Source organism: Schistocerca americana, chromosome 8 (assembly GCF_021461395.2).
Source record: "Schistocerca americana isolate TAMUIC-IGC-003095 chromosome 8, iqSchAmer2.1, whole genome shotgun sequence".
In the NCBI taxonomy this organism is placed as follows: Eukaryota; Metazoa; Arthropoda; class Insecta; order Orthoptera; family Acrididae; genus Schistocerca; species Schistocerca americana.
Genome location: NC_060126.1, coordinates 389,533,385 through 389,560,894, shown reverse-complemented (window position 1 = coordinate 389,560,894; position 27,510 = coordinate 389,533,385). Strand labels below are relative to the sequence as shown.

The window sequence follows — 27,510 nt, the reverse complement described above, 5'->3', positions numbered from 1 at the left end:
TCCATTTCAGGTTATCTTGAACCCACAGACCCAGGAATTTGAAAACAGTGTCGGTATCTATTGACTGGTTATTTACAGTAACAAATGGCTGAGAGGAATTTGCATTTTGTGTTGTGTGAAAGTTCATGGAATCTGTCTTTTTGGTGTTGATAGTTAATCTGTTGATTTTAGCCCAGTTGCTGAGTTGTTCAGTGGCCAAGTTCACAGCTTTTTGCACAGCCTCTGTATTCTCCCCTTTGAGTAGTACAGTTGTGTCATCAGCAAATATTATTGTTTTGTGTGCATCAACATTCAGGCTCAAGTCATTAATATACAGGAGGAAAAGTAGGGGTCCCAATACTGAGCCCTGTGGAAAACCTTGCTTTACAGTTTTATTATTTGATAGTATTTCGGTTATTGAGTTACTTTGTCTATTACTATATTTCATGCTGACTCTCTGCATCCAATTGGTTACAAATGTAGCAATCCAGTTGTTTGCAATTCCTCTGATACCATAGTTTTCTAATTTTTCCAGTAATATTTTGTGGTCAACAGCGTCAAAAGCCTTTGACAGATCCAGAAATATGCCTGTTATGGGTTGTTTTCTATCTAACAGTTCTAATAGCGTATTTATGCAATCATATACTGCAGTTTCAGTAGATTTGTTGCTTCTGAACCCATGTTGAGCTAAACTTAGTAAATCCTTTTTTTTTTTTTTTTTTTCAATGAAGTCCATCATTTTTTGTACATTATTTTTTTAAAAACTTTAGAAAAGCAGGATGAGATTGAGATAGGACTGTAGTTATTCATATCTTTATTACCACCTTTTTTGAAGACAGTAATTACTTTAGAAAGCTTCAGAGCTTCAGGAAAGATACCTGCCTGGAAAGAACAATCACAGAGATGAGTTAATGGTTCAGCAATTGTGTGTTCACAATTTTTGATTACAGCTGCTGGGATACCATCAATTCCAGCTGAATACGAATTTTTTAACTCTGTGACGGCTTTTGCATTATCATTTTCAATGACTTTGGTAATGAAAATTGACTCTGCACATGTGTGATATTTTTGGTTTGCTGGTTGGTAATTTGTGTTAGGATTATTTTGGACCAATTTTTCAGCTATGCTCATAAAGTAAATTGTTGAAAGAGTTCACCACAACTTCGGGATTAGATACAGATTCATTATTGAGTTTGATTTCTATGTTCGTGTGTGAAGCTTTCATTTCCCCTCTTTCCCACATATAATCACATTGCTTTTACTTTATTGCTGGATTTGTCAATGAACTCATCATTCTGCATCCTTTTTGCTTGTCTTATCACTCTTCTTAGGATACATGTGTAGTTTTTTATAGTATTCTGTTAGCTGGGGAGAGTCACTACTTTGTTTACATAACATGTGGAGTATTCTTTTATGTTTGCAAGAGATTTTTATAGCTGGTGTAATCCAACTCTTGTTTCTATTATTACTATTATTTATTCTTACTGGTTTTTGTGGAAAGGCCTCTTCAAAGTGGTGGATCATTTTGTCAAGAAATATGTTGAATTTCATGTTGACATCATTAGCTGTGTACATCTCTGTCCACTTTTCTTTACCAAGGAGGGCATTTTGCTTGTTTAAGTTCTCTTGGGTGAAAAACCTTCATAAAGTTCTAGGTGGGACTGGGTTTGAGGTATCTTTGCTAACATCAACCTTTAGAATGACAGCTTGGTGGTTGCTGAATCCTGCATTGTATACTTCTAGAGTTGGGTTAAGTTTATTTCTATTTGCAAAAATTTGATCTAGAGCTGTCTTTGATGTGGGTGTTATTCTAGTGGGCTCGTTTACAAGGCCAAGCAGATTATAAGTTTTTGCAATGTTAATCAATGTTTCCCTGTTTCTGTTGTGGGTGAGAAAGTCTATATTAAAGTCACCACATATAATCACATCCTGTTTCCACTGACTTATTTTGGATAGAAACAAGTCCATTTGTAAGAGAAAATCGTTAATACTACTGTAGGGGGACGGTAAATTGTAGCTACAATTAGATTTAGATCTGTAAGCTTTATGGCTGCACATTCAAATATCTTGTCTGTTCCTATTTCCTTTAGGGTAGGAAGTGGGCTATATTCAATGTGTTGTTTGATGAAGATGGCAACCCCACCATGACCATCATTTGATCTGGAGTAGTGTTCGCACAATTTGAAGTTTGGTAGTGAGATTAACTTAACTACACCAGTGCACAGCCAGTGTTCTGCTAGGCATACTACTGAGATATCACTGAGTTCACTGGTCAGCAAAATGCTTAAGTCATCAGTTTTGTTGCTCAAGAATTGGACATTGTGATAATAGATTTTCAGGTCTGTGTGGGGTTTACTCAGGGGGCTCGAAGTCATATTTACTGTGTCACTGACCTTTAGTTTAAATTGTACTGTATTCCAGGTATGTTGACTTCTGAGCAGTTGTGCTGGTTCTGTTGGTCGACCTTGGCAGCCGACTCATCTTCCAGGTGGGCCTGAAAAGTATCCACATGCACTTCACACTGCTGAGGCATCACACTGACGTTTTGGAGGGATGTCTCGATAATGTCCACCATCAAATTACTGATCCTTTCAGGTTCCTGACTTTTTTGAGGGGTCAGGGGGTTTGTGTTTCGTCTCTGTGACTTCATGACCCATTTGTCTAGTGTAGCTTGCACAGTATGGTCACTATTACTCCTTTTATTTCCCATCTTGTTTGTCTTTATCCAATTGCTTATTAGCGTCTGTTTATGGTTTCTGACTTTTGGTTTCTTATTGTCCCCCATAGTTGTCAGGAAGACCAGTCTATTGCAGATAATCTCCTTGCCACATTTGTTTAGGTGTAAGCCATGTGTTGTGAAATGGTTTCTGGCTAGTCTCTCTATTTCAAAGTTCACAGCAAATCTTTTTTTGTAAGCATGTTTTGCTAAATTCAGAGCCTGTATCAGGTGGAGGTTAGCAGTATTAATTTTGCTACTTAAATTTTGAACATCATATCTCCTGGGTATAGGATGGATAATGATATTAATTTTGTGACTCAGAGCGAGTATTGGCTCCAATGGTTCTACCACATGTTTCAACATTAGATCGAGAGGTTTGTCTATGTCATTAGAATCCCCTATTACAATCAAAGTATCACGTGTACTGAAGCTTCTTGTCAAATTTTCTGTGTTTTATATCACCTCTTTTAGTGGGGCGCCAGGATTTACTATGTTTTTTACCTGGTATGAGGGCCCTAGTTTGTCTTGCAGTATTTGAGCACAGTCTCTTCCATGACTGTCACTTAATATTAGTACTTTCATTTTTCCCGAGATTTTCTTGCTTTGTTGTTGTTGTTGTTGTTGTTGTTGTGGTCTTCAGTCCTGAGACTGGTTTTATGCAGCCCTCCAGGCTACTCTACCCTGTGCAAGCTTCTTCATCTCCCAGTACCTACTGCAACCTACATCCTTCTGAATCTGCTTAGTGCATTCATCTCTTGGTCTCCCTCTACGATTTTTACCCTCTATGCTGCCCTCCAATACTAAATTGTTGATCCCTTGATGCCTCAGAACATGTCCTACCAACCGATCCCTTCTTCTAGTCAAGTTGTGCCACAAACTTCTCTTCTTCCCAATCCTATTCAGTACTTCCTCATTAGTTATGTGATCTACCCATCTAATCTTAAGCATTCTTCTGTAGCACCACATTTTGAAAGCTTCTATTCTCTTCTTGTCCAAACTACACTCCCGGAAATGGAAAAAAGAACACATTGACACCGGTGTGTCAGACCCACCATACTTGCTCCGGACACTGCGAGAGGGCTGTACAAGCAATGATCACATGCACGGCACAGCGGACACACCAGGAACCGCGGTGTTGGCCGTCGAATGGCGCTAGCTGTGCAGCATTTGTGCACCGCCGCCGTCACTGTCAGCCAGTTTGCCGTGGCATACGGAGCTCCATCGCAGTCTTTAACACTAGTAGCATGCCACGACAGCGTGGACGTGAACCGTATGTGCAGTTGACGGACTTTGAGCGAGGGCGTATAGTGCACATGCGGGAGGCCGGGTGGACGTACCGCCGAATTGCTCAACACGTGGGGCGTGAGGTCTCCACAGTACCGATGTTGTCGCCAGTGGTCGGCGGAAGGTGCACGTGCCCGTCGACCTGGGACCGGACCGCAGCGACGCACGGATGCACGCCAAGACCGTAGGATCCTACGCAGTGCCGTAGGGGACCGCACTGCCACTTCCCAGCAAATTAGGGACACTGTTGCTCCTGGGGTATCGGCGAGGACCATTCGCAACCGTCTCCATGAAGCTGGGCTACGGTCCCGCACACCATTAGGCCGTCTTCCGCTCACGCCCCAACATCGTGCAGCCCACCTCCAGTGGTGTCGCGACAGGCGTGAATGGAGGGACGAATGGAGACGTGTCGTCTTCAGCGATGAGAGTCGCTTCTGCCTTGGTGCCAATGATGGTCGTATGCGTGTTTGGCGCCGTGCAGGTGAGCGCCACAATCAGGGCTGCATACGACCGAGGCACACAGGGCCAACACCCGACATCATGGTGTGGGGAGCGATCTCCTACACTGGCCGTACACCACTGGTGATCGTCGAGGGGACACTGAATAGTGCACGGTACATCCAAACCGTCATCGAACCCATCGTTCTACCATTCCTAGACCGGCAAGGGAACTTGCTGTTCCCACAGGACGATGCACGTCCGCATGTATCCCGTGCCACCCAACGTGCTCTAGAAGTTGTAAGTCAACTACCCTGGCCAGCAAGATCTCCGGATCTGTCCCCCATTGAGCATGTTTGGGACTGGATGAAGCGTCGTCTCACGCGGTCTGCACGTCCAGCACGAACGCTGGTCCAACTGAGGCGCCAGGTGGAAATGGCATGGCAAGCCGTTCCACAGGACTACATCCAGCATCTCTACGATCGTCTCCATGGGAGAATAGCAGCCTGCATTGCTGCGAAAGGTGGATATACACTGTACTAGTGCCGACATTGTGCATGCTCTGTTGCCTGTGTCTATGTGCCTGTGGTTCTGTCAGTGTGATCATGTGATGTATCTGACCCCAGGAATGTGTCAATAAGGTTTCCCCTTCCTGGGACAATGAATTCACGGTGTTCTTATTTCAATTTCCAGGAGTGTATTTATCATCCATGTTTCACTTCCATACATGGCTACACTCCATACAAATACTTTCAGAAACGACTTCCTGACACTTAAATCTATACTCGATGTTAACAAATTTCTCTTCTTCAGAAACGCTTTCCTTGCCATTGCCAGTCTACATTTTATATCCTCTCTACTTCGACCATGATCAGTTATTTTGCTCCCCAAATAGCAAAACTCCTTTACTACTTTAAGTGTCTCATTTCCTAATCTAATTCCTTCAGCATCACCCAACTTAATTCGACTACATTCCATTATTTTCGTTTTGCTTTTGTTGATGTTCATCTTATACCCTCCTTTCAAGACACTGTCCATTCCGTTCAACTGCTTTTCCAGGTACTTTGCTGTCTCTGACAGAATTATAATGTCATTGGCGAACCTCAAACTTTTTATTCCATCTCCATGGATTTTAATACCTACTCCGAATTTTTCTTTTGTTTCCTTCACTGCTTGCTCAATATACAGATTGAATAACATTGGGGAGAGGCTACAACCCTGTCTCACTCCCTTCCCAACCACTGCTTCCCTTTCATGTCCCTCGACTCTTATAAGTGCCACCTGGTTTCTGTACAAATTGTAAATAGCTTTTCACTCCCTGTATTTTACCCCTACCACCTTCAGAATTTGAAAGAGTATCCTAGTCAACATTGTCAAAAGCTTTCTCTAAGTCTACAAATGCAAGAAACGTAAGTTTGCCTTTCCTTAACCTAGCTTCTAAGATACGTCATAGGGTCAGTATTGCCTCATGTGTTCCAACATTTCCACAGAATCCAAACTGATCTTCCCCGAGGTCGGCTTCTACCAGTTTTTCCATTTGTCTGTCAAGAATTCGCATTAGTATTTTTCAGCTGTGACTTATTAAACTAATAGTTCAGTAATTTTATTATCTGTCAACACCTGCTTTCTTTGGGATTGGAATTATTATATTCTTCTTGAAGTCTGAGGGTATTTCGCCTGTCTCATACATCTTGCTCACCAGATGGTAGAGTTTTGTCAGGACTGGCTCTCCCAAGGCTGTCAGTAGTTGTAATGGAATGTTGTCTACTCCCGGGGCCTTGTTTCGACTCAGATCTTTCAGTGCTCTGTCAAACTCTTCATGCAGTATCATATCTCCCAATTCATCTTCATCTACATCATCTCCTATTTCCATAATATTGTCATCAAGTACATCACCCTTGTGTAGACCCTCTATATACTCCTTCCACCTTTCTGCTTTCCCTTCTTTGCTTAGAACTGGGTTTCCATCTGAGCTCTTGATATTCATACAAGTGGTTCTCTTTTCTCCAAAGGTCTCTTTAATTTTCCTGTAGGCAGTATCTATCTTACCCCTAGTGAGACAAGCCTCTACATCCTTACATTTGTCCTGTAGCCATCCCTGCTTAGCCATTTCGCACTTCCTATTGATCTCATTTTTGAGACGTTTGTATTCGTTTTTGCCTTCTTCATTTACTGAATTTTTATATTTTCTCCTTTCATCAATTAAATTCAATATTTCTTCTGTTACCCAAGGATTTCTACTAGCCCTCATCTTTTTACCTACTTGATCCTCTGCTGCCTTCACTACTTCATCCCTCAAAGCTACCTATTCTTCTTCTACTGTATTTCTTTCCCCCCTCCTTGTCAATTGTTCCCTTATGCTCTCCCTGAAACTCTGTACAACCTCTGCTTTAGTCAGTTTATCCAGGTCCCATCTCCTTAAATTACCACCTTTTTGTAGTTTCTTCAGTTTTAAGCTACAGTTCATAACCAATAGATTGTGGTCAGAGTCCACATCTGCCCCTGGAAATGTCTTACAATTTAAAACCTGGTTCCTAAATCTCTGTCTTACCATTATATAATCTATCTGATACCTTTTAGTATCTCCAGGGTTCTTCCATGTATACAACCTTCTTTTATGATTCTTGAACCAAGTGTTAGCTATGATTAAGTTGTGCTCTGTGCAAAATTCTACCAGGCTACTTCCACTTTCATTTCTTAACCCCAATCCATATTCACCTACTACGTTTCCTTCTCTCCCTTTTCCTACTGACGAATTCCAGTCACCCATGACTATTAAATTTTCATCTCCCTTCACTATCTGAATAATATCTTTTATTTCATCATACATTTCTTCAATTTCTTCGTCATCTCCAGAGCTAGTCAGCATATAAACTTGTACTACTGTGGTAGGCGTGGGTTTCATATCTATCTTGGCCACAACAATGCGTTCACTATGCTGTTTGTAGTAGCTTACCCGCATTCCTATTTTCCTATTCATTATTAAACCTACTCTTGCCTTACCCCTATTTGATTTTGTGTTTATAGCCCTGTAGTCACCTGACCAGCAGTCTTGTTCCTCCTGCCACCGAACTTCACTAATTCCCACTATATCTAACTTTAACCTATCCATTTCCCTTTTTAAATTTTCTAACCTACCTGCCCGATTAAGGGATCTGACATTCCACACTCTGATCCGTAGAACGTCAGTTTTCTTTCTCCTGATAACGATGTCCTCTTGAGTAGTCCCCGCCCAGAGATCTGAATGGGGGACTATTTTACCTCTGGAATATTTTACCCAAGAGGACGCCATCATCATTTAACCATACAGTAAAGCTGCATGCTCTCGGGAAAAATTACGGCTGTAGTTTCCCCTTGCTTTCAGCCGTTCGCAGTACCAGCACAGCAAGGCCGTTTTGGTTAGTGTTACAAGGCCAGATCAGTCAGTCATCTAGACTGTTGCCCCTGCAACTACTGAAAAGGCTGGTGCCCCTCTTCAGGAACCACACGTTTGTCTGGTCTCTCAACAGATACCCCTCCGTTGTGGTTGCATCTATGATATGGCTATCTGTATCGCTGAGGCATGCAAGCCTCCCCACCAATGGCAAGGTCCATGGTTCATGTAACGTTCTGGAATTTTTTTGGTTTTTGTCCTGCACATATACTGGTGCTTGAGAGATTATGTTCGTTGGCGGATTACTCATACACTTTGTGGCGGATTGTTCACTTAATTTTTGCGTAAGATATTGTGCAAAGTTAGACTGTAAATTGACCTTGCTAACAACTTCCACCAAGCGGTTATCAGTAGTTACACTTTGTGAATCACTTTCTGGATACATTTCATGTAGGTCTACCCCCACATTAGCTTTGTTTTCCGTTGCAGTTTGTTTACATGCAGATTTTACAGGGCTACCATCACACGTGGCGCTAGACAACACACGATTTCTGAGCATTGCATTCTGAACATGATTTACGGCTTGACTATTTCTCGTAGTATGCTGTCCCATCAAACGCCAGTTTTTGTTACCGATATTTACATTCAGGGTGCGGATAAGGAGTTCATTGTTCGTGATTTTATTGGTTACTGCCACTTGAAGTTCATTACACTTCACTAATAGTTCATGATACTTCACCAGTAAGCTTTCAAGTTTGAGGTCGAGGTCCATTATTTCTTGTTTCAATGACGTAATTATGTGATCCTGCGTTTTTAGAGTATTGTTTACTTTGGATTCAATTGCTAGTATGATGCACTGGCGGCATGTCCACTGTTCTTCACTGTTAAAGTATTTCAGGTTAATTTTGACACATTTTTTGTGGTACCAGTAATTACATTTAATACACACTGCAAATTTGAACATATTTGGCACTTATTACGGTCGAAATTCGTTGGAACTGCAGGATTGGCAATTTGTACACTTTTACCAGGCGCCATCTTGCCTTAATAACACTGCTGGTGAAACAGTAATAGTGAACATTATTTACTTATAAATGGGCGTTGAGCACTGAAGAACTTTGGCAGTATTTACAGGAAATAGTCATTGCCTACACAATGACAGAAGAAAATATTTAAGATGAAGATAAGCATATTTGAACAGTTCAATTATGCAGACAATTTGCATTTGTGGACAGGAGCATGCTGAAATATCAGTGATAGGACCCCTTTTCTCACAGACACAATTGTACTATCCCGTAGAACTTGTGCCTGAGCACATACATTTGGTCATACCCCAACATGAATTCAAGAAGTCATCATGAGTGGGGGTTGCATCCACTCTTTGAGACCGATTAAAACTGTTTGGTTCAGCACCATGGCCAGCTTAAGCCACAACACCAAGAGGCACATATGCTCCCTGCTCTGCCTATACCCCTTGCAACATTTCACAGACATGTAATGAGACATTGCCTTACCCTTGTACCACCAATCTGTGCAGACCTCCACACAACTTAAGTTCACACATTGCAATGATTTATGGCTTCATTACCACCCTCAGCTCCAGCAACTATAGGTCCTTGCTAGTATTACGGCACCCCAATGCAAATGGAATTCCTCCCAGAGAGGCAAAAACCACTTGTCATACGAGAAAGGTCCCAGTCTTACTGCACAGTTAGATGTGGACCCAGAAGGCACTAGGGACCAATTAAATGGAGGGTGGATTTTTATACCCCCACCAAACTGTGATATCAAAATGGACTCAGTTAAGTCACTGTTGGATAAATTTTTCAAGATGTAGAGGTAGAAGCCAGTAGACAGGAGTCAACAATATGGAATCACACCAGCAGGAGCCACCACAAGACGGTACTGTGGGTGGATGTGCTGATGCAGTCACTGCAATGAGGCTGGCAGCTCCAGCACTCTGCATTCAGTTCATAGCATCATATGAAACCTTTGGTCTATGAGTACTTTTTATCTGTGGGTGCTCTTGGTTTTTTCTTAGTTACAATTGGACAGTTAGCTTATGATACACTTGGCTTTATGATACAGCTGTGATTAGTATTTGCACTTGCTTGAAATCACTTTGCATGAACGAGACTTGACAGTGATCCTAGTCCAATCACACTCAAATCATTTCATGATCACCAACTGTTAAATACATTCTGTGATTACGGACTGTATCCCAGCAAGTCACTACTCAATCAACGATTGTCCACTTGTAGGCCTTTGAAATGAATTTTGATACAAATCGCAGGATCTAGTAGCAATGCATCGCCAATGGAATCTATCAACTCATACCAATACTTGGTTGTAACAAGGTCTAGGGACATGAAATTGAATGATCACATAGGCTTATTCAGAGGTAAATCAGGTGGCAGGCATCAGTTTATTGGTAGTGTATTAGGCAAATGCAATCAGGCTACAAACTGGATTGCTTAACACACTCATGTAACCCATCATAGAATACTGCTCAAGTACGTTAAACCCATACCAAAAGGACCAACAAGTAATATTGAATATATACAAACAAAGGCAGGTTTGTTTGTCCTGTGGGAAAGTGACACAGAGATGCTGGAAAAACTGAACTATCAAATGCTTGGGATAGATGCAAACTATTCTGTGTAAGGTTACTTAGAAAGTCTCAGGAGCCATCTTTAAGTGAAGAATCTAAGAATATCCTAAAATCTCCCATGTATCACTTGTACATGGATCACTAACATAACATTAGAATAGTTGTAGTAATTTTAGAAGCATTTAAGCAATCATTCTTCGCACACTCAATATGTAAATAGAATGGGAAGAACCCTTATAATTGGTACAATGGGGAGTACCTCCTCGATGCATTTCAGGTGTAGATGTAGATCAGATCCCATTTTAGTGGAAATATGTAAGGAAGACACTTTGCATTACCGAAGTGTTTGTCCATGTTTTTATTTTTATTTGTATGGATGCAACCTTGGACACAATGTGTGTTATGTTCACAACTCTGTTTTAATTCAGGCTTCATTATCACTATAGTTTGTTAACAAGCAACCATAGTAAGACACACAATGTCAGCATTGGTATTTAAGAAACTTTTAGTCTAGGACTAACAGCTTTAATGTGATCCTTTACAACTGCTTCACAATGAGAATTAGACATTGAGATAATTTAGTGAATTGTGCTTAGTAAATTTTCTATTTAAGAGTGAGTTCAGTGCAAATTCTGGAGTTGAAACTTTTCAGTAATGAAAGAGCTGGAATTAGAGTGTTCACTACTGGTGAACATTGATTATGATAGAAACATAAAGCCTTTTTATGTTGTATTTGGTTAAAGCTGAATTGAGTATACTTCCATCTGAGGTAATTCAATATAAGTATTTAGAATCAGTACCATGAGTCAAGAAATTCTGTGTATGGCTCACATTCTAATTTGTGCATTTTATAAAAGACAACAATCAAAGTTTAAATGCAACAATTGAGTAGATAGGATCCTAGGAAAGAACTTTCAGAGTTTTTCAGTTGGTTCACATACGAAAAATTTTGGTAAGAAACTGGCATGCATCAGTAACTGAAAGTTGAGCTAGAGAGAGAGCATTTTAGAGAGTTTTTGTCAGAGATCGCTGGCACTATTTCCAATTAAGCCTACAGAATGTTAAAAATTGGATTTGGTGGCCTTCTCTGTAGGGTAAACGCATAAAAAATCAATTGAGAAATATGAGTGCACCTTGAAAACCATTAAAAAAAAGGCTCTGTACAGTGCTAGGAACCACTTTGATACATAGCTTTAAGGCTTCACCATGGTAGTCGTATTCTGTTTTCAGTTACATAGACGGAATACTTTTATTGGAATCATGTAAAGAGCTGGATGAAATTGGTTTCTAGAACTATCACAGCTGTTGAAGTTGTACTTAGTGTTCTAATATTCGTGCCTGTGTATGAAACTCCATAGTGTGTAGCTGTATAAGCTGCTATTGTCATGGCAGTCAAAAATTGAATAGACTGTACAGTGTAACAGATTCAGTTTGTATGATTACTTTTTCTTCTGGCACTAGACATTGCAAACCAGTTATATAAAAGCACTAATACAATGAAGGTCAATTTAATTTTGCAAATAATTTACAGAGAACTTAATACACCAACAAAAGACAAAGTATGTCAATATTCATCAAATGTCAATAATACTGGTTCATCAGGCTTATTTACTGGCTGGGTCCTAACATCCAAAAGTCCACCACTCCAGCCTATCTTGAAGTTACGACAGACCTGACAAGACAGAAAAAAATTATTATTTAGCATAAAATACATTACTGTAAAGTAAGCATACCACAAACTATTAAACAGCAAACAGATTTACAAACTTCCAGCATGTTGGTGTAGCTTAATCAGTAGAATGAAAAACCAGTCCAAGTTGTAACTTTTACTTTTTATTCATTCATTCAATGATTAGTTTCAGATTAAGAACTATTTTCAAGTCAAAAATAGCATTTCTGAAGACGTCAAAAATGAACAATGAACATTTACAGTGCCAGGTCAGACATTAAGGGGTGCATATGCTATGTGAACATAAGGCTGAAGCTGACAAAGCGTTGTGTAAAGATACAGTCCAATCAAAGATGTTTCCAGAATGTTATTGTTCCAAAATATGCAAAGGTGACTATCAAAAACAAGTCAAAAAGTGTAGTGACACTGAATAGGAGGGCGGGTTAGGAGTGAGATTAGAATGGCCCATGGTACAGAAGACAAAGCTTTTTATTTTTTGCAATTGAAATTGATAGCGTACATTGGATATTTACAATTCCAGTTCTTTAACCCTATGTTAGTGAAAAGTGGAGTGAAATATGAAGCACACAGAGAAATATGCTTAGATGGCTATGTCTCGCTAGTGCTGTTCCTGAGTCAGATACTTTTGCCAAAAGGGTTGTTAATTTGACTAATGTCCAGTTTACACATGAGGAAACATTACTTTTGAGCAAGGGGTCAGGTTATTCACTTCAGTTGCCTATGTCCGACAGTGATGTGGCAAACTTGATAACTGAAGTTAAGGCAGCGTGTATATACAGCGAACTGGACTGCCTTGAGGAGACATTAGTTGCTGTCAAAATACAAGAACTGTTAGCTAAGAAGCATCTCAGTGCTAAGGGCAATAGGGCTAAGCAAAATGAGCAATGGGTTTTGGTGGGCATCAACGGTAAATTACATAGAGAGGACACTTTAATAACAAAAGCCAATAAAGGACGTATATTAGTTGTCTTTATCAGAGGTAATGTACAGGGAAAAGGACCTGGACTTTTTGACAAGTAATGGTATGCGACAGATTGATAAGGTACCAACAAAATTTGTGAATGTAGCTTTAAAAAAGGAGTTATCTGCATGCACTGTAAATGTTCGTTGCAGATTTTTGAGATCTCCAGAAATGCCATTTTCAACTTTGTTATGATGATCTGAAAATGGGTCTCAGCCTGAAACTAATCATCAAATGAACAAAAAGTAACAACTGCGAATTCAACTGGTTGTTTTGTTCTGCTCAGCAAACAAATTTCTTAAAAGAAGAGTTTTAGTTTCAACAGCGAAGGAGCCAATGATTCACAAGTTTTAGGTAACATATAACACAAATTGGTTAGACATTTATATTTCCTGAGTGTAGTTATTCTTCTGGGTGTGTATTTACAGGAAATTGTAACACTTTAACTGTAATAATAATGGTCACATAGAGCATTACAAAGAAATGGTTCCACATGAATTCAATAGTAGTAGTTCATCATCATCATCATCATCAAGTCTGCAGGCTTAAATGGGCGCTGCCACTGTTGGTAAAATCTTCTATGTTCTTAGGCTGCATCATCATCAGGCCATTTTACATCCAATGCTGCATAAAGGCTGCCCCTAGATTTCTCCATGCCGTATGATCTACATCAGTTGGTATCTCCACTGTTCTGTCACATTTTTTATCTATCTCCTTCCATCAGATCATCTACTTCTCTTCTCATTTTGTGTAATCCAGCAAAGAACTTCTCTAATCCATCTACCATTCCATTCACTTAGTCACCCGTCCCACCTAATTCTAATTTCCTTCCGTCCTTCCTTCCTTCCTTCTCCATTCCACTTTTATTATGCTCAGAATTATGTCTTCCACTCCATTCTGTTCCCTGATCCACCTGTTTATTTCCCAGCCAACCTTAGAAATTCTCAACAAGCAGCTTTCTATTGTTCACAGCACTACCCTAATATTTTCACTTGGTTTTTATATAAAATGTCTAAGCACTCCAGCAGATGTTTGCACCTCTGTTAACTTCTTTTCATGTTCATCCAGTCACTGTCTTCAAGTACTATAAACATAAAACTCATCATTTGATAATATGACTTAGTTTTTAATTTGCATCATTTCCTTTTCAGTGTGTTGGTCATACATTATTTCAGTCTTACTGCAATTGATTTTCAGGCCTACTGTCAGACTTACACCAATAAAATTACATTTGTACAATGACAGCAGCAAAATAAATATAGTTCAGATTTGTTCCATTAGTGCATATTGCTGACCATTTCGTCTGTAAGTCAGCAGGGGAATACTGTAGTCTGGCAGCCAGATACTAACATTCTTCTGTAGAGAAAATTCTGCTACCATGTACACTTAACAGCAAAAAAAGTGTCCACTGCTCAATGCAATCAACATAATATAGCTGTGTCATAGGTCCTCTAAACACCAAAACTCTGTGGGGTACAGTCAACTGACTATACATAAAGGTTACAAAGAGTCCACTAGAGAACACTGCTCATTACAGCAGTCAGTTCGGATGTAAACTAATACCACTATACAACAAATATTAAAAATCACTTTATTAGAGATGAGACAGTCCTTAAAACTTGTAAATTAAACTTAATTACAATTAGTGACACTGCAGAAGTCTTATCACACCCATTAAATAGCATCACAAGTTTTTGTTTGTTATCAGAATTTGAAACCACTGTTAACCAAACAAAGCCTGGGTATCTGATCGAGAATTGGCTAGACATAAAGAGACCTAAAATATCAAACTGTTCACCAGTATCAGTTTACAAGGCTGAATATCCAAATGAGGAAATAAATGACAATACATTTAGCACTGCACCAGGAACCCCATGAAGCTCATATTGCCTCTGGGAAGTAGCAACAAAAGCTATGTAATACGGTGCAACACACAGTTATGACACACCATGAACTGATGATGAAAGGGGAGTAGAACCCAGTACCTGTATGAATTATTAACTAAACACAATCAGATGTCAGATAGTGAATAAGTTCAGCAACAGCATGATACTGGATCAATGATACAAGTATTTTTTGCCTGGCTTGGATTCAAACCCTACCTTTCGCTCTTGTCTTATAGCTATGAATAGACATGAAACATTTTTGTTTCTTCACTAGTAGTGAGATGTGCATAAGTTTGGCTGCAGGTAATGCAAAAAATAGTTCTATGCTGCCGAAGACCCAACCCCAGGCTTATTGTTGTTGTTGTTGTTGACTTCACACAAAGAGGTGTCGACTATCAAATTCCCTTTCACTAGTAGTTAGGATCACACCATTTGTATAGACCCTGAGGAGTTTGGCATCATGTGGAAACAACTAAATGATGGGACAGTGTCATCTTGAAGGGTTCAAATCCAGAGAAATATTGGAATCAGAGCTCGAATCACAGCCCAGTGCCAAGATTTTCAAAATCTCAAGGTCACTTAAAATAAGAAATGAAGGTCCTATGACCTCACATGATGATTCGTTCATGAGCTAAAATAACATTACTACATGATGATTGGTTCATAAACTAAAATAACATTACTACTGTAAGAAAGCTTACTAGAGACAAAGTTTCGGCAAGCCTTTCACCTCTCATAGCCAATGGACATGTTTAATGTTGATTTTCAACCACAGCACAGTCCTGCATTCCTTACTTTGCATTACGGTCCGTTAGTATACGTCAGACCCGCGTGTCACCACTATCAGTGATTGCAGACCGAGCACCGCCACACGGCAGGTCTAGAGAGACTTCCTAGCACTCGCCCCAGTTGTTCAACAGACTTTGCTAGCGATGGTTCACTGACAAAATACGCTCTCATTTGCCGAGGCGATAGTTTAACATAGCCTTCAGTTACGTCATTTGCTACAACCTAGCAAGGCGCCATTATCACTTACTATTGATCTTGTGAATCATGTACCGTCAGACCGACGTTCACCATTAATGGATTAAAGTTAAGTATTCCACCAGCTACGTCCATTTTTCTAAATTCTAATTTCCTTGTCCTGTTCCAGACCTCACGCCAGCCTGCTTGAGCTAAAACACGTGCCTTTCGGCCTCCTCTAGTAACACGGTGTTGGCTCTCCTGCCAACCAAAACATTGGCGATGAGGCACAACCGCGTTCTTATCGATATTGCCCTGATTTACTTGTGTAATGGCTTCGCCACAATCTCCAGATGTACTGTCCGAATTTTATCGCTTACAGAATCAGCAGATGCAGGCCTTACTGGATGCCCTTGGACAGCTCGTCCAGGGTCAACGTGCGATGCAAAACGATGCGGCAGCAGCCGCTCCACAGCTAACGCAGGCGCAACACGCTGTTGCACCAACTTTTCGTCCTTTTGATGCTGCACTGGAAAGCTGGACAGAGTGGTCATGCCAATTTGGAATCCATCTCACCGCTTACAGAATTCGAGGTAACGAGCGGCAGCCTTTTTTGTTGTCTTCGGTCGGCGTGAATACGTACCGTGTGATAGTCAAATTATTTCCCCGACGCGACGTAGCAACTCTGTCCTACTTTGCATTACGGGAGGTGAAGAGGGTATGTTTGTAGCTGTTAGAAAGTAGTATCCCCAGAGGGAACCGAACCCACACCTTGGCCATTACAAACTAGCCTCAGTCCAAGTAACCACCAAACTTCACATGTGTTAGCACCGTGATTTTGCCATAATCTGGTACACAGTACATGGTACAAGAAGTGTTGACTTCTACCTGAGCTGTTGCTTTGAATACCCCATTCATAATCTAACAGTCAGTGTCATGCAGAAACATGTTTGTGAAAGGTCTCTTGGGTGACTGTCATGGTAAGACCAATTTCAGCACCATCAGCCACTGACCGCTTGATACAGACCAGCATCCACCAAGTGATCATGATGCATCATGCATAGAGCCTATAATCTCCAGTGGACTTTCCTGCACTCAAATTAGCAAGAATAACATTGCATAAGATATAATACTATGTTTCAGCATGGTCTGTGGCAATTTTGCATGACTTGTTGCTATAAACTTATTCAAATATTGTCTTATTTTGTTCAGGTTTGTAGTACTGCTAATGCCATGACAACTTGAATATTTCTCATTCTTGATGTTACAAGGACTGTCCTTTATGCATTAGAAAATGGAGTCTAAAACAAATAAAGTATAAAATTTATGCCATTGTGTTCTGTTGGTGTTTATGCATTAGAAAATGGAGTCTAAAACAAATAAAGTATAAAATTTATGCCATTGTGTTCTGTTGGTGTTTATGCAAGGGTGAAAGTAATGGAAGCAATTTGAAACACCTGTGCCCCGTATGGAGTGACTACTCTTAAGAAAGCCAAGTTGCATTGTTTCAAGTATGATAATTTTGAGATAAATTAATCACCACATTTAGGGAGAAAGACATCGAAGCAGGATGTTTCTCCAATTTACTAGTATGGTCACCGACAGTGTATCTGATAAGTGGCAAGTGTAACAACCAATTAACCTTCATGTGACACTTGCCTTCAGTAGTCACATTGAGATTAAAAGGAAGGAAGGAGGATTACAGTACAACATATTGTCAAAAACAAGATTAGATGCAAAGCAGAATCTCGGACAGGGAAGGAAGGTGAAGGAAGGTGTCTGCGCCCTTTCAAAACATTGATCCTGGCATTTGCTGTAACAAATTTAAGGAGGTCATCGTAAACCTTATTCAGTGTGGCCTGATGACAATTTTAAGTACCATATGATAACTCCATAGGGAAAAAATAGTGGGTAAGCCATACCAAACATTATTTCAAATCATAGCCTGTATATATCCACAAAATGTATTGTTACTGATATACATCTGGTGGCACAAAGAAGGTGTTCGTGTTACAAACTGTTTCATGGGGATGTGTCCTTCACAGCTGTCCTTTGTTGCTAACAGATGAGATGCCTTAAAGTTGTAGAGTAACAAATGTGACCTGGAAGACAGCCAGTTTGGTAAAGATGCCTGCTGAACATCTTGTAAACTGCCGCCTGCATGTTTTTAACTTTTTGCCCCTTATTGATCAACCACCAAGAAAGTTAGTTTTTCTTTTCTTGTGGTTTTTGTTTTGGTGATTGTGCTTTAAATGTGGCTCACCTCAGAATCAGCAAGTTGCTACCTGCACCGTGCATCTCAGATGGTTTTTGATAATGAGGTGGAATATATTGTTGACAATATCTCTAATATTTGTGTCTATTTTGTTCAATAACTTAAGGGAAAATGCTATAAATATGCACTACACTAATACAATTGGTGTCTCATCATAATACCATACAGTGAATGGCTATCTTAATTAAGCTTGAAATCTTTCCTCATACTCAAGTAGCTCTACCAGACTACAACGTAAATATGACAATGTGGCTGTGAGAGTAGTTGCTGAATGAAATGCAGTTAACAGAGCATTAAGTGATACAATTTCATTAATTGATTTGTATATTTTGAGTAGCAGTTCTGGCATATTGTATGTTTATTACCGCTAGATCTACCAATTACTGAATGAGGCAACATACCTTATTATAACAAAATTTCTAAAGATGGCATTCTGTGTTCAATATATCTGTTCATAGCTCTGTCACAGAGGAGATAAAAATCTTACTCTCACTCCAGTTTGGAATTGTCAGCTAATGCCTCTTACTCTTTAATGTGCATTGACATTTTTGTGGAGCAAGTGGCCAACTGCAGCATTTATTGCCTCCTCCTTGCCCTTGTGATGGCTGATACAGACAATTCATGATGAAGTCAATGATATTAGTCATAGTTGTTGCGTGAAAGTAATCTCTGCTTTCTGTAAACTTATGTTTGATAAGTTGATGACATACCAAAATGAAATTCATCCAGAATATTTGATTGGTATACCATGAATATATTAGGTGAATCTCGAAAGCTATTTCTCTGTTTTTCCAGGAGGTAACAAAACTATCCAACGTATTCCACTATGTTGCCATGACCCTATCATAGTTGCAGCAGGATGATTATGTTTCTGTGGTGTCACCGCCAGACACCACACTTGCTAGGTGGTGGCCTTTAAATCGGCCGCGGTCCGTTAGTATACGTCAGACCCGCGTGTCGCCACTATCAGTGATTGCAGACCGAGCACCGCCACACGGCAGGTCTAGAGAGACTTCCTAGCACTCGCCCCAGTTGTTCAACAGACTTTGCTAGCGATGGTTCACTGACAAAATACGCTCTCATTTGCCGAGGCGATAGTTTAACATAGCCTTCAGTTACGTCATTTGCTACAACCTAGCAAGGCGCCATTATCACTTACTATTGATCTTGTGAATCATGTACCGTCAGACCGACGTTCACCATTAATGGATTAAAGTTAAGTATTCCACCAGCTACGTCCATTTTTCTAAATTCTAATTTCCTTGTCCTGTTCCAGACCTCACGCCAGCCTGCTTGAGCTAAAACACGTGCCTTTCGGCCTCCTCTAGTAACACGGTGTTGGCTCTCCTGCCAACCAAAACAGTTTCTACTGGCAATATCTTTCTTGAGTGGACTAACAATTTACGTGCATCATCTGCACCAATGATGCAGTGGCTTAACTACTTTTCCTACAACATCATAATGAGTATTGTAGTATTTATGGTGAGAGAGGTGAATGGAAAGGCGCACAGACCACTGAAATATGTTCAAAGAAAATAAACATAATCCACTGAATTACAGAGCCATTTCATTGACATCGACATGTAGCTCGATGTCTGAACAAATACTTTGTTCCAGTGTTAGGAAATACCCCAAAACTTATTACCTATTGACATCAAACTAGCATGGATACGGAAAGGATCACTCTTGTGAGATATAGCTGGCCCTTTATTCACACCACGTACTATGTACAGGGGCTCTCAAGTTGCTTCCATATTTATAGAGTTCTAAAAGGTCTTTTGATATCATTCCTCATAAGTGGCTTCTAACCACATTGGTTATTCATGGACTGTCGCCTCAGATGTGTGACTGGATTCATGATTTCCTGTCATAAATGTCACAGATCACAGTAACTGATGGGACATGAGTGTGACTTCACAAGTAAAGTGATGTAGGCATTTTGCACTTTCTAATGTATATAAACAATTTAGCAATCAGAACATTTCTCTCAGATTTGTAGCTGGTAATGCTGCCATCTAGTAAATTCCTCAGAAGAGCAAAGCAAATTACAAAATGATGCTGAAAATATATCTTCACAGTGCAAAATGTGACAATTGACCTTAAACAATAAAATGTGTTACATTCTCCACATTGATACCAAAAAATTCTGTTAAAGTTTGCTTACACAGTAAATCAGTCACATTTAAAGATTGCCAATTCAACTACATATCTAGGAGTTATGATCACAGACTACTTAAATTGGAATCTGCAGCAATACAGGAAAGTTTCCTTGTCACTAGCCAGAACCCCATCAGACATACTGTTCCTGCATTGTTGCTTGGCTCATAGAATTCCCCCAAATGGCCTTTCCATCAAATTACCCATCTCTGGCTGCCACCCCTCTTTCCATAATGATCTCCACCTGTTCAGATTCTGCCAATCTTTAGCCCTCACCAACATAGTACTGCAAAAACATATCAACCGAGCCCTAACCTCCTTGCAGTACCTTCTCTCTATCCGCAAAATTCTCAGGCTATACAGTCCCAAATTCTTGGAACCCATAACACACACTGAAACTCTTGTCTTCCAGGAACTAGTGAAACATTCACAATGCCACCTCAGAATGCTCTCTAGCCTGCTTATCTTGTACTCCTGCCTTGGAGTACCACTTTCCACCACCTCTACAAATACCTCCAAACCCCTCCCACCTGCCCTCATAGCTGAAAAACCCTTTCTGACAGACCTACCACATTTAACCTACCCTCCAAAACTCCCTCCACTGCCACACAAAATTCAGAACCTAAACAGACCCAGTATGCTCCCTGCTGCCGTTGGATAAGCAGCTGCAGCAGCAAGTCGTATACTCTTAGCTCACTTATTTGTTACATAGTTTAATTCTTAATTTCTTTGCGTGTTTTTGGTACTTGCATTGTTTAATTCATAAATTTTGGGCGTATTATAGTATTTGAGAGTGTAGCATTGCATTATAGTACCTGAATAGTGTAAAATCGCATAGTCAAAGGTCTTCTGTTTTTGTTTTGAACGGCCAGTGTCGGTTGGTCACAGCCAGTGTGCCCCTGCCGCCATTGGATAAGCAGCTGCAGCAGCAAGTCGTATACTCTTAGCTCACTTATTTGTTACATAGTTGAATTCTTAATTTCTTTGTGTGTTTTTGGTACTTCTATTGTTTAATTCATAAATTTTCGGGCGTATTATAGTATTTGAAAGTGTAGCATCGCGTTTTAGTACCTGAATAGTGTAAAATCGCACAGTCTTCTTCCGCCGCCGAGCAGTGTGTCAGCAGTGCGCACGTAGCAGCATTCCTGCATCTATTAGGCAAGCTTGTATTTTAATAACCGTTTAAATTTTGTGTCAAATTGTTTGTGCTCTCTGTAGATTAGCTCAGACATTCTTTGCACAACAGTTTTTAGCATGGATAGGGACTGCAACTGCTGTGTTCGGATGCAGGCTGAGTTGGCATCCCTTCACTCCCAGCTTCAGGCAGTGTTGGCTTTGGTCACACAGCTTGAGGCTGTTGCCAATGGGCATCACTGTGGGGGTCCGGATGGGGGTTTGTCGGGGACGGCCAGCTCGTCCCACGCATCCCCCGATCGGACTACAACTGTGGTTGCCCGGGATACTGCCTGCATTGAGGTTGATCCCTCACCTGTGGTAGAGTGGGAGGTCGTCTCAAGGTGTGGCAGGGGGCGAAAGACATTCCGGAGGGCTGAACAGAAGGCCTCTCCAGTTTGTCTGACGAACCGGTTTCAGGCTATGTCTCAGGCTGATACTGATCTTCGGCCGGACATGGCTGCTTGTCCTGTTCCAGAGGTTGCCCCTCAGGCTGCAAGATCCGGGCGGTCGCAGAGGGTGGGCTTACTGGTAGTTGGGAGCTCCAACGTCAGGCACGTAATGGGGCCCCTTAGGGATATGGCAGCAAGAGAGGGAAATAAAACCAATGTGCACCCCGTGTGCATACCGGGGGGAGTCATTCCAGATGTGGAAAGGGTCGTTCTGGATGCCATGAAGGGTACAGGGTGCACCCATCTGCAGGTGGTCGCTCATGTCGGCACCAATGATGTGTGTTGCTATGGATTGGAGGAAATCCTCTCTGGCTTCCGGCGGCTATCTGATTTGGTGAAGACTACCAGTCTCGCTAGTGGGATGAAAGCAGAGCTCACCATCTGCAGCATCGTCGACAGGACTGACTGCAGACCTTTGGTACAGAGCCGAGTGGAGGGTCTGAATCAGAGGCTGAGACAGTTCTGCGACCGTGTGGGCTGCAGATTCCTCGACTTGCGCCATAGGGTGGTGGGGTTTTGGGTTCCGCTGGATAGGTCAGGAGTCCACTACATGCAGCAAGCGGCTACACGGGTAGTAGGGGTTGTGTGGTGTGGACTGGGCAGTTTTTTAGGTTAGATGGCCTCGGGCAAGTACAGAAAGGGCAACAGCCTCAAAGGGTGCGTGGCAAAGTCAGAACATGCGGGGACCAAGCAGCAATCGGTATTGTAATTGTAAACTGTCGAAGCTACATTGGTAAAGTACCGGAACTTCAAGCGCTGATAGAAGCACTGAAGCTGAAATCATTATAGGTACAGAAAGCTGGCTGAAGCCAGAGATAAATTCTGCCGAAATTTTTACAAAGGCACAGACGGTGTTTAGAAAGGATAGATTGCATGCAACCGGTGGTGGCATGTTTGTCGCTGTTAGTAGTAGTTTATCCTGTAGTGAAGTAGAAGTGGATAGTTCCTGTGAATTATTATGGGTGGAGGTTACACTGAACAACCGAGCTAGGTTAATAGTTGGCTCCTTTTACCGACCTCCCGACTCAGCAGCATTAGTGGCAGAACAACTGAGAGAAAATTTGGAATACATTTCACATAAATTTTCTCAGCATGTTATAGTTTTAGGTGGAGATTTCAATTTACCAGATATAGACTGGGACACTCAGATGTTTAGGACGGGTGGTAGGGGCAGAGCATCGAGTGACAATATACTGAGTGCGCTATCCAAAAAATACCTTGAGCAATTAAACAGAGAACCGACTCGTGGAGATAACATCTTGGACCTACTGATAACAAACAGACCCGAGCTTTTTGACTCTGTAAGTGCAGAACAGGGAATCAGTGACCATAAGGCCGTTGGAGCATCCCTGAGTATGGAAGTTAATAGGAATATAAAAAAAGGGAGGAAGGTTTATCTGTTTAGCAAGAGTAATAGAAGGCAGATTTCAGACTACCTAACAGATCAAAACGAAAATTTCTGTTCCGACACTGACAATGTTGAGTGTTATGGAAAAAGTTCAAGGCAATCGTAAAATGCGTTTTAGACAGGTACGTGCTGAGTAAAACTGTGAGGGACGGGAAAAACCCACCGTGGTTCAACAACAAAATTAGGAAACTACTGCGAAAGCAAAGAGAGCTTCACTCCAAGTTTAAACGCAACCAAAACGTCTCAGACAAACAGAAGCTAAATGATGTAAAAGTTAGCGTAAGGAGGGCTATGCGTGAAGCATTCAGTGAATTCGAAAGTAAAATTCTATGTACCGACTTGACAGAAAATCCCAGGAAGTTCTGGTCTTACGTTAAATCAGTAAGTGACTCGAAACAGCTTATCCAGACACTCCGGGATGATGATGGCATTGAAACAGAGGATGACACGCGTAAAGCTGAAATACTAAACACCTTTTTCCAAAGCTGTTTCACAGAGGAAGACCGCACTGCAGCTCCTTCTATAAATCCTCGCACAAACAAAAAATGGCTGACATCGAAATAAGTGTCCAAGAAATAGAAAAGCAACTGGCATCACTCAACAGAGGAAAGTCCACTGGACCTGATGGGATACCAATTCGATTCTACACAGAGTACACGAAAGAACTTGCCCCCCCTTCTAACAGCCATGTACCGCAAGTCTCTAGAGGAACGGAGGGTTCCAAATGATTGGAAAAGAGCATAGGTAGTCCCAGTCTTCAAGAAGGGTCGTCGAACAGATACGCAAAACTATAGACCTATATCTCTGACGTTGATCTGTTGTAGAATTTTAGAACATGTTTTTTGCTCAAGTATCATGTCGTTTTTGGAAACCCAGTATCTACTATGTAGGAATCAACATGGATTCCGGAAACAGCAATCGTGTGAGACCCAACTCGCTTTATTTGTTCATGAGACCCAGAAAATATCAGATACAGGCTCCCAGGTAGATGCTATTTTTCTTGACTTCCGGAAGGTGTTCGATACAGTTCCGCACTGTCGCCTCATAAACAAAGTAAGAGCCTACGGAATATGAGACCAGCTGTGTGGCTGGATTGAAGAGTTTTTAGCAAACAGAGCACAGCATGTTGTCATCAATGGAGAGACATCTACAGACATTAAGGTAACCTCTGGCGTGCCACAGGGGAGTGTTATGGGACCATTGCTTTTCACAATATATATAAATGACCTAGTAGATAGTGTCAGAAGTTCCATGCGGCTTTTCGTGGATGATGCTGTAGTATACAGAGAAGTTGCAGCATTAGAGAATTGTAGCGAAATGCAGGAAGATCTGCAGCGGATAGGCACTTGGTGCAGGGAGTGGCAACTGACCCTTAACATATATAAATGTAATGTATTGCGAATACATAGAAAGAAGGATCCTTTATTGTATGATTATATGATAGCAGAACAAATACTGGTAGCAGTTACTTCTGTAAAATATCTGGGAGTATGCGTGCAGAACGATTTGAAGTGAAATGATCACATAAAATTAATTGTTGGTGTGGCTGGTACCAGGTTGAGATTCATTGGGAGAGTACTTAGAAAATGTAGTCCATCAACAAAGGAGGTGGCTTACAAAACACTAGTTCGACCTATACTTGAGTATTGTTCATCAGTGTGGGATCCGTACCAGATTGTGTTGACGGAGGAGATAGAGAAGATCCAAAGAAGAGCGGCGCGTTTCGTCACAGGGTTATTTGGTAACCGTGATAGCATTACGGAGACGTTTAGCAAACTCAAGCGGCAGACTCTGCAAGAGAGGCGCTCTGCATCGCATTGTAGCCTGCTCGCCAGGTTTCGAGAGGTTGCTTTTCTGGATGAGGTATCGAATATATTGCTTCCCCTACTTATACCTCCCGAGGAGATCACGAATGTAAAATTAGAGAGATTCGAGCGCGCACGGAGGCTTTCAGACGGTCGTTCTTCCCGCGAACCATACGCGACTGAAACAGAAAAAGGGAGGTAATGACAGTGGCACGTAAAGTGCCCTCCGCCACACACCGTTGGGTGGCTTGCGGAGTATAAATGTAGATGTAGATGTAGATGTAGACCCAAAACACAGTCATGAACCATTCCTCCAGAAGCCTCAGCCCTACATAAATATCGGTTCTGTCCTAAGGCCGCACCTGTTGCCACACTCCCAAATTCTATCATGCAGGACTCATTAAAGACCTTCTCTCCTTCTCCTGGTCCCTACACTGGAAGCACTTTTTTGCCGCCAAATCTACCAATCAGATTCAACCAAACCCATATTGAACCCTGCCTAACTCAGTTCACTCCTCCATCCACCTTTGATCCACCCCACTACCCCCAAATCACCCTCTGTTAACTTCCCAGAATTTCATTGCCTTGAAGCTTGCCTCACCATTATTCCCCAGATCCCTCAACATACAAACTAACCCTACACCTATAGAAAGAACCACAGTACACCATCTAAAAACTGATCCTGACCTTATAATCCTACTTTTCTACTTGCGGACAAAGGCTCCACCAATGTTGTTTTGAACCACAAGGGTTACCTGGCAGAAGAACTCCACCAGCTGTCAGATTCATCCACCCACAAACCATGCCACAATGACCCCATTCCAGAAATCCAGCAGGATCTCCATTCTCTGCTCAAATCCTTAGGCCAATCCCAGAACCTCTCCCCGGAGTTCATCTCTCTGCTGACATGTACCACTCTCTGCACTCCTACCTTCTACATGCTTCCTAAAGTCCATAAACCCAACCACCCAGGATACCCATTGTGGCCAGTTACTCTGCTCTCATAAACCTACACCTTTGACCTATTACCCAGAACCTACCCTCCTATATAAAAGATACCAACTATTTCCTTTGCCGATTCTCCACAGTTCCTGTCTCTGTACCACACAGTGCCCTGCTTATCACTACTGATGCCACCTCCCTTTACACTAACATCCCTAACACCCATGGCCTTACTGCTATTGAGCACTACCTTTCCCAGTGCCTGGCAGATTCTAAACCAACACCCTCCTTCCTAGTCACCACGACCAACTATACCCTCTCCCGGTTACTTCTCCTTTGAAGGCACTACCTACAAACAAATCCAGAGTATCCTGTGCCAGTCTATTCATGGGTCGTCTAGAGGAATCCTTCCTAAACACCCAGAATCCTAAACCCCTCACCTGGTTCAGATTCACTGATGACTGCGATCAGATTGAAGGTGAGGATACCCTATCCACATTCCTCCAGAACCTCAACAACTTCTCCCCCACTTGCTTCACCCAGTCCTACTCCACCCAACAAGCCACCTTCCTAGAGTTGACCTCCATCTCAAAGATGGCTACATAAGTATCCCCGTTCATATCAAACCTACTAACCATCAGCAATACCTCCACTTCGACAGCTGCCACTCATTCCATACCAAGAAGTCCATTCTGTATAGCATAGCCACCCATGGTCACCAGATCTGCAGTGACAAGCAGTCCCTCTCTAAATATACCGAGGTCTGTTGTGAAATCAGAGTTGGGAGTCAATGTTGAAAGTCATGGAAATTTCTCAAATTAGGTTTCAGGGTGATATCATTGTAAATCATGTTCAAATGTCAAACTGCTTCAATGATTTCTTAGCCAATATATCAAAATCGGACGTAGACATGACAGCCCGTCAGGACAATATGATTTTCAGCCATAAATATGACATACAAAACATTTGTTTTAAGAAATTCAGAAAAATCACTCAGAAAGATGTGGAAGACATAATATTATCACTAAAAAACAAAACTTCAGCTGAATGGGATGGAATACCTTCGATGGTCATAAAGACAGTACGCCATATTATATCATACCAACTGACTATTATTGTAAACCAGTCCTTTGAACATGGGTCTTTCCCAGATGTCCTAAAATGTGCAGAGATTAAGCCATTATTTAAAGAGGGATTACCAGAATGTATGGGAAACTACCAGCCTATCCCTCTCCTTCCTGTTTTTTCTAAAGTATTTGAAATCCTTGTGGCAAAACAACTAGAAAATTTCATTACAGTAAATGACATTATTTGTAAAAATCTGTTTGGTTTTCAAAGAAGAAAAAGCACCATAAATGCCATCAGAGAATTTACAGGAAAAATAATCACATCAC

The 27,510-nt window shown here is 41.3% G+C and overlaps 1 protein-coding gene across 1 annotated transcript in view; it reads right to left on the bottom strand.

Moving 5' to 3' along the window:
* Positions 1-11,896: 11,896 nt before the first annotated feature.
* Positions 11,897-27,510, bottom strand: part of LOC124545041 (cytochrome P450 302a1, mitochondrial) — a 220,302-nt gene continuing 204,688 nt past the window's right edge. The window contains exon 9 of the mRNA XM_047123826.1: positions 11,897-12,076. Coding sequence (XP_046979782.1) covers positions 11,969-12,076 — 108 coding nt within the window. The 3' untranslated portion in view covers positions 11,897-11,968. The remainder of the gene's footprint in view (positions 12,077-27,510) is intronic.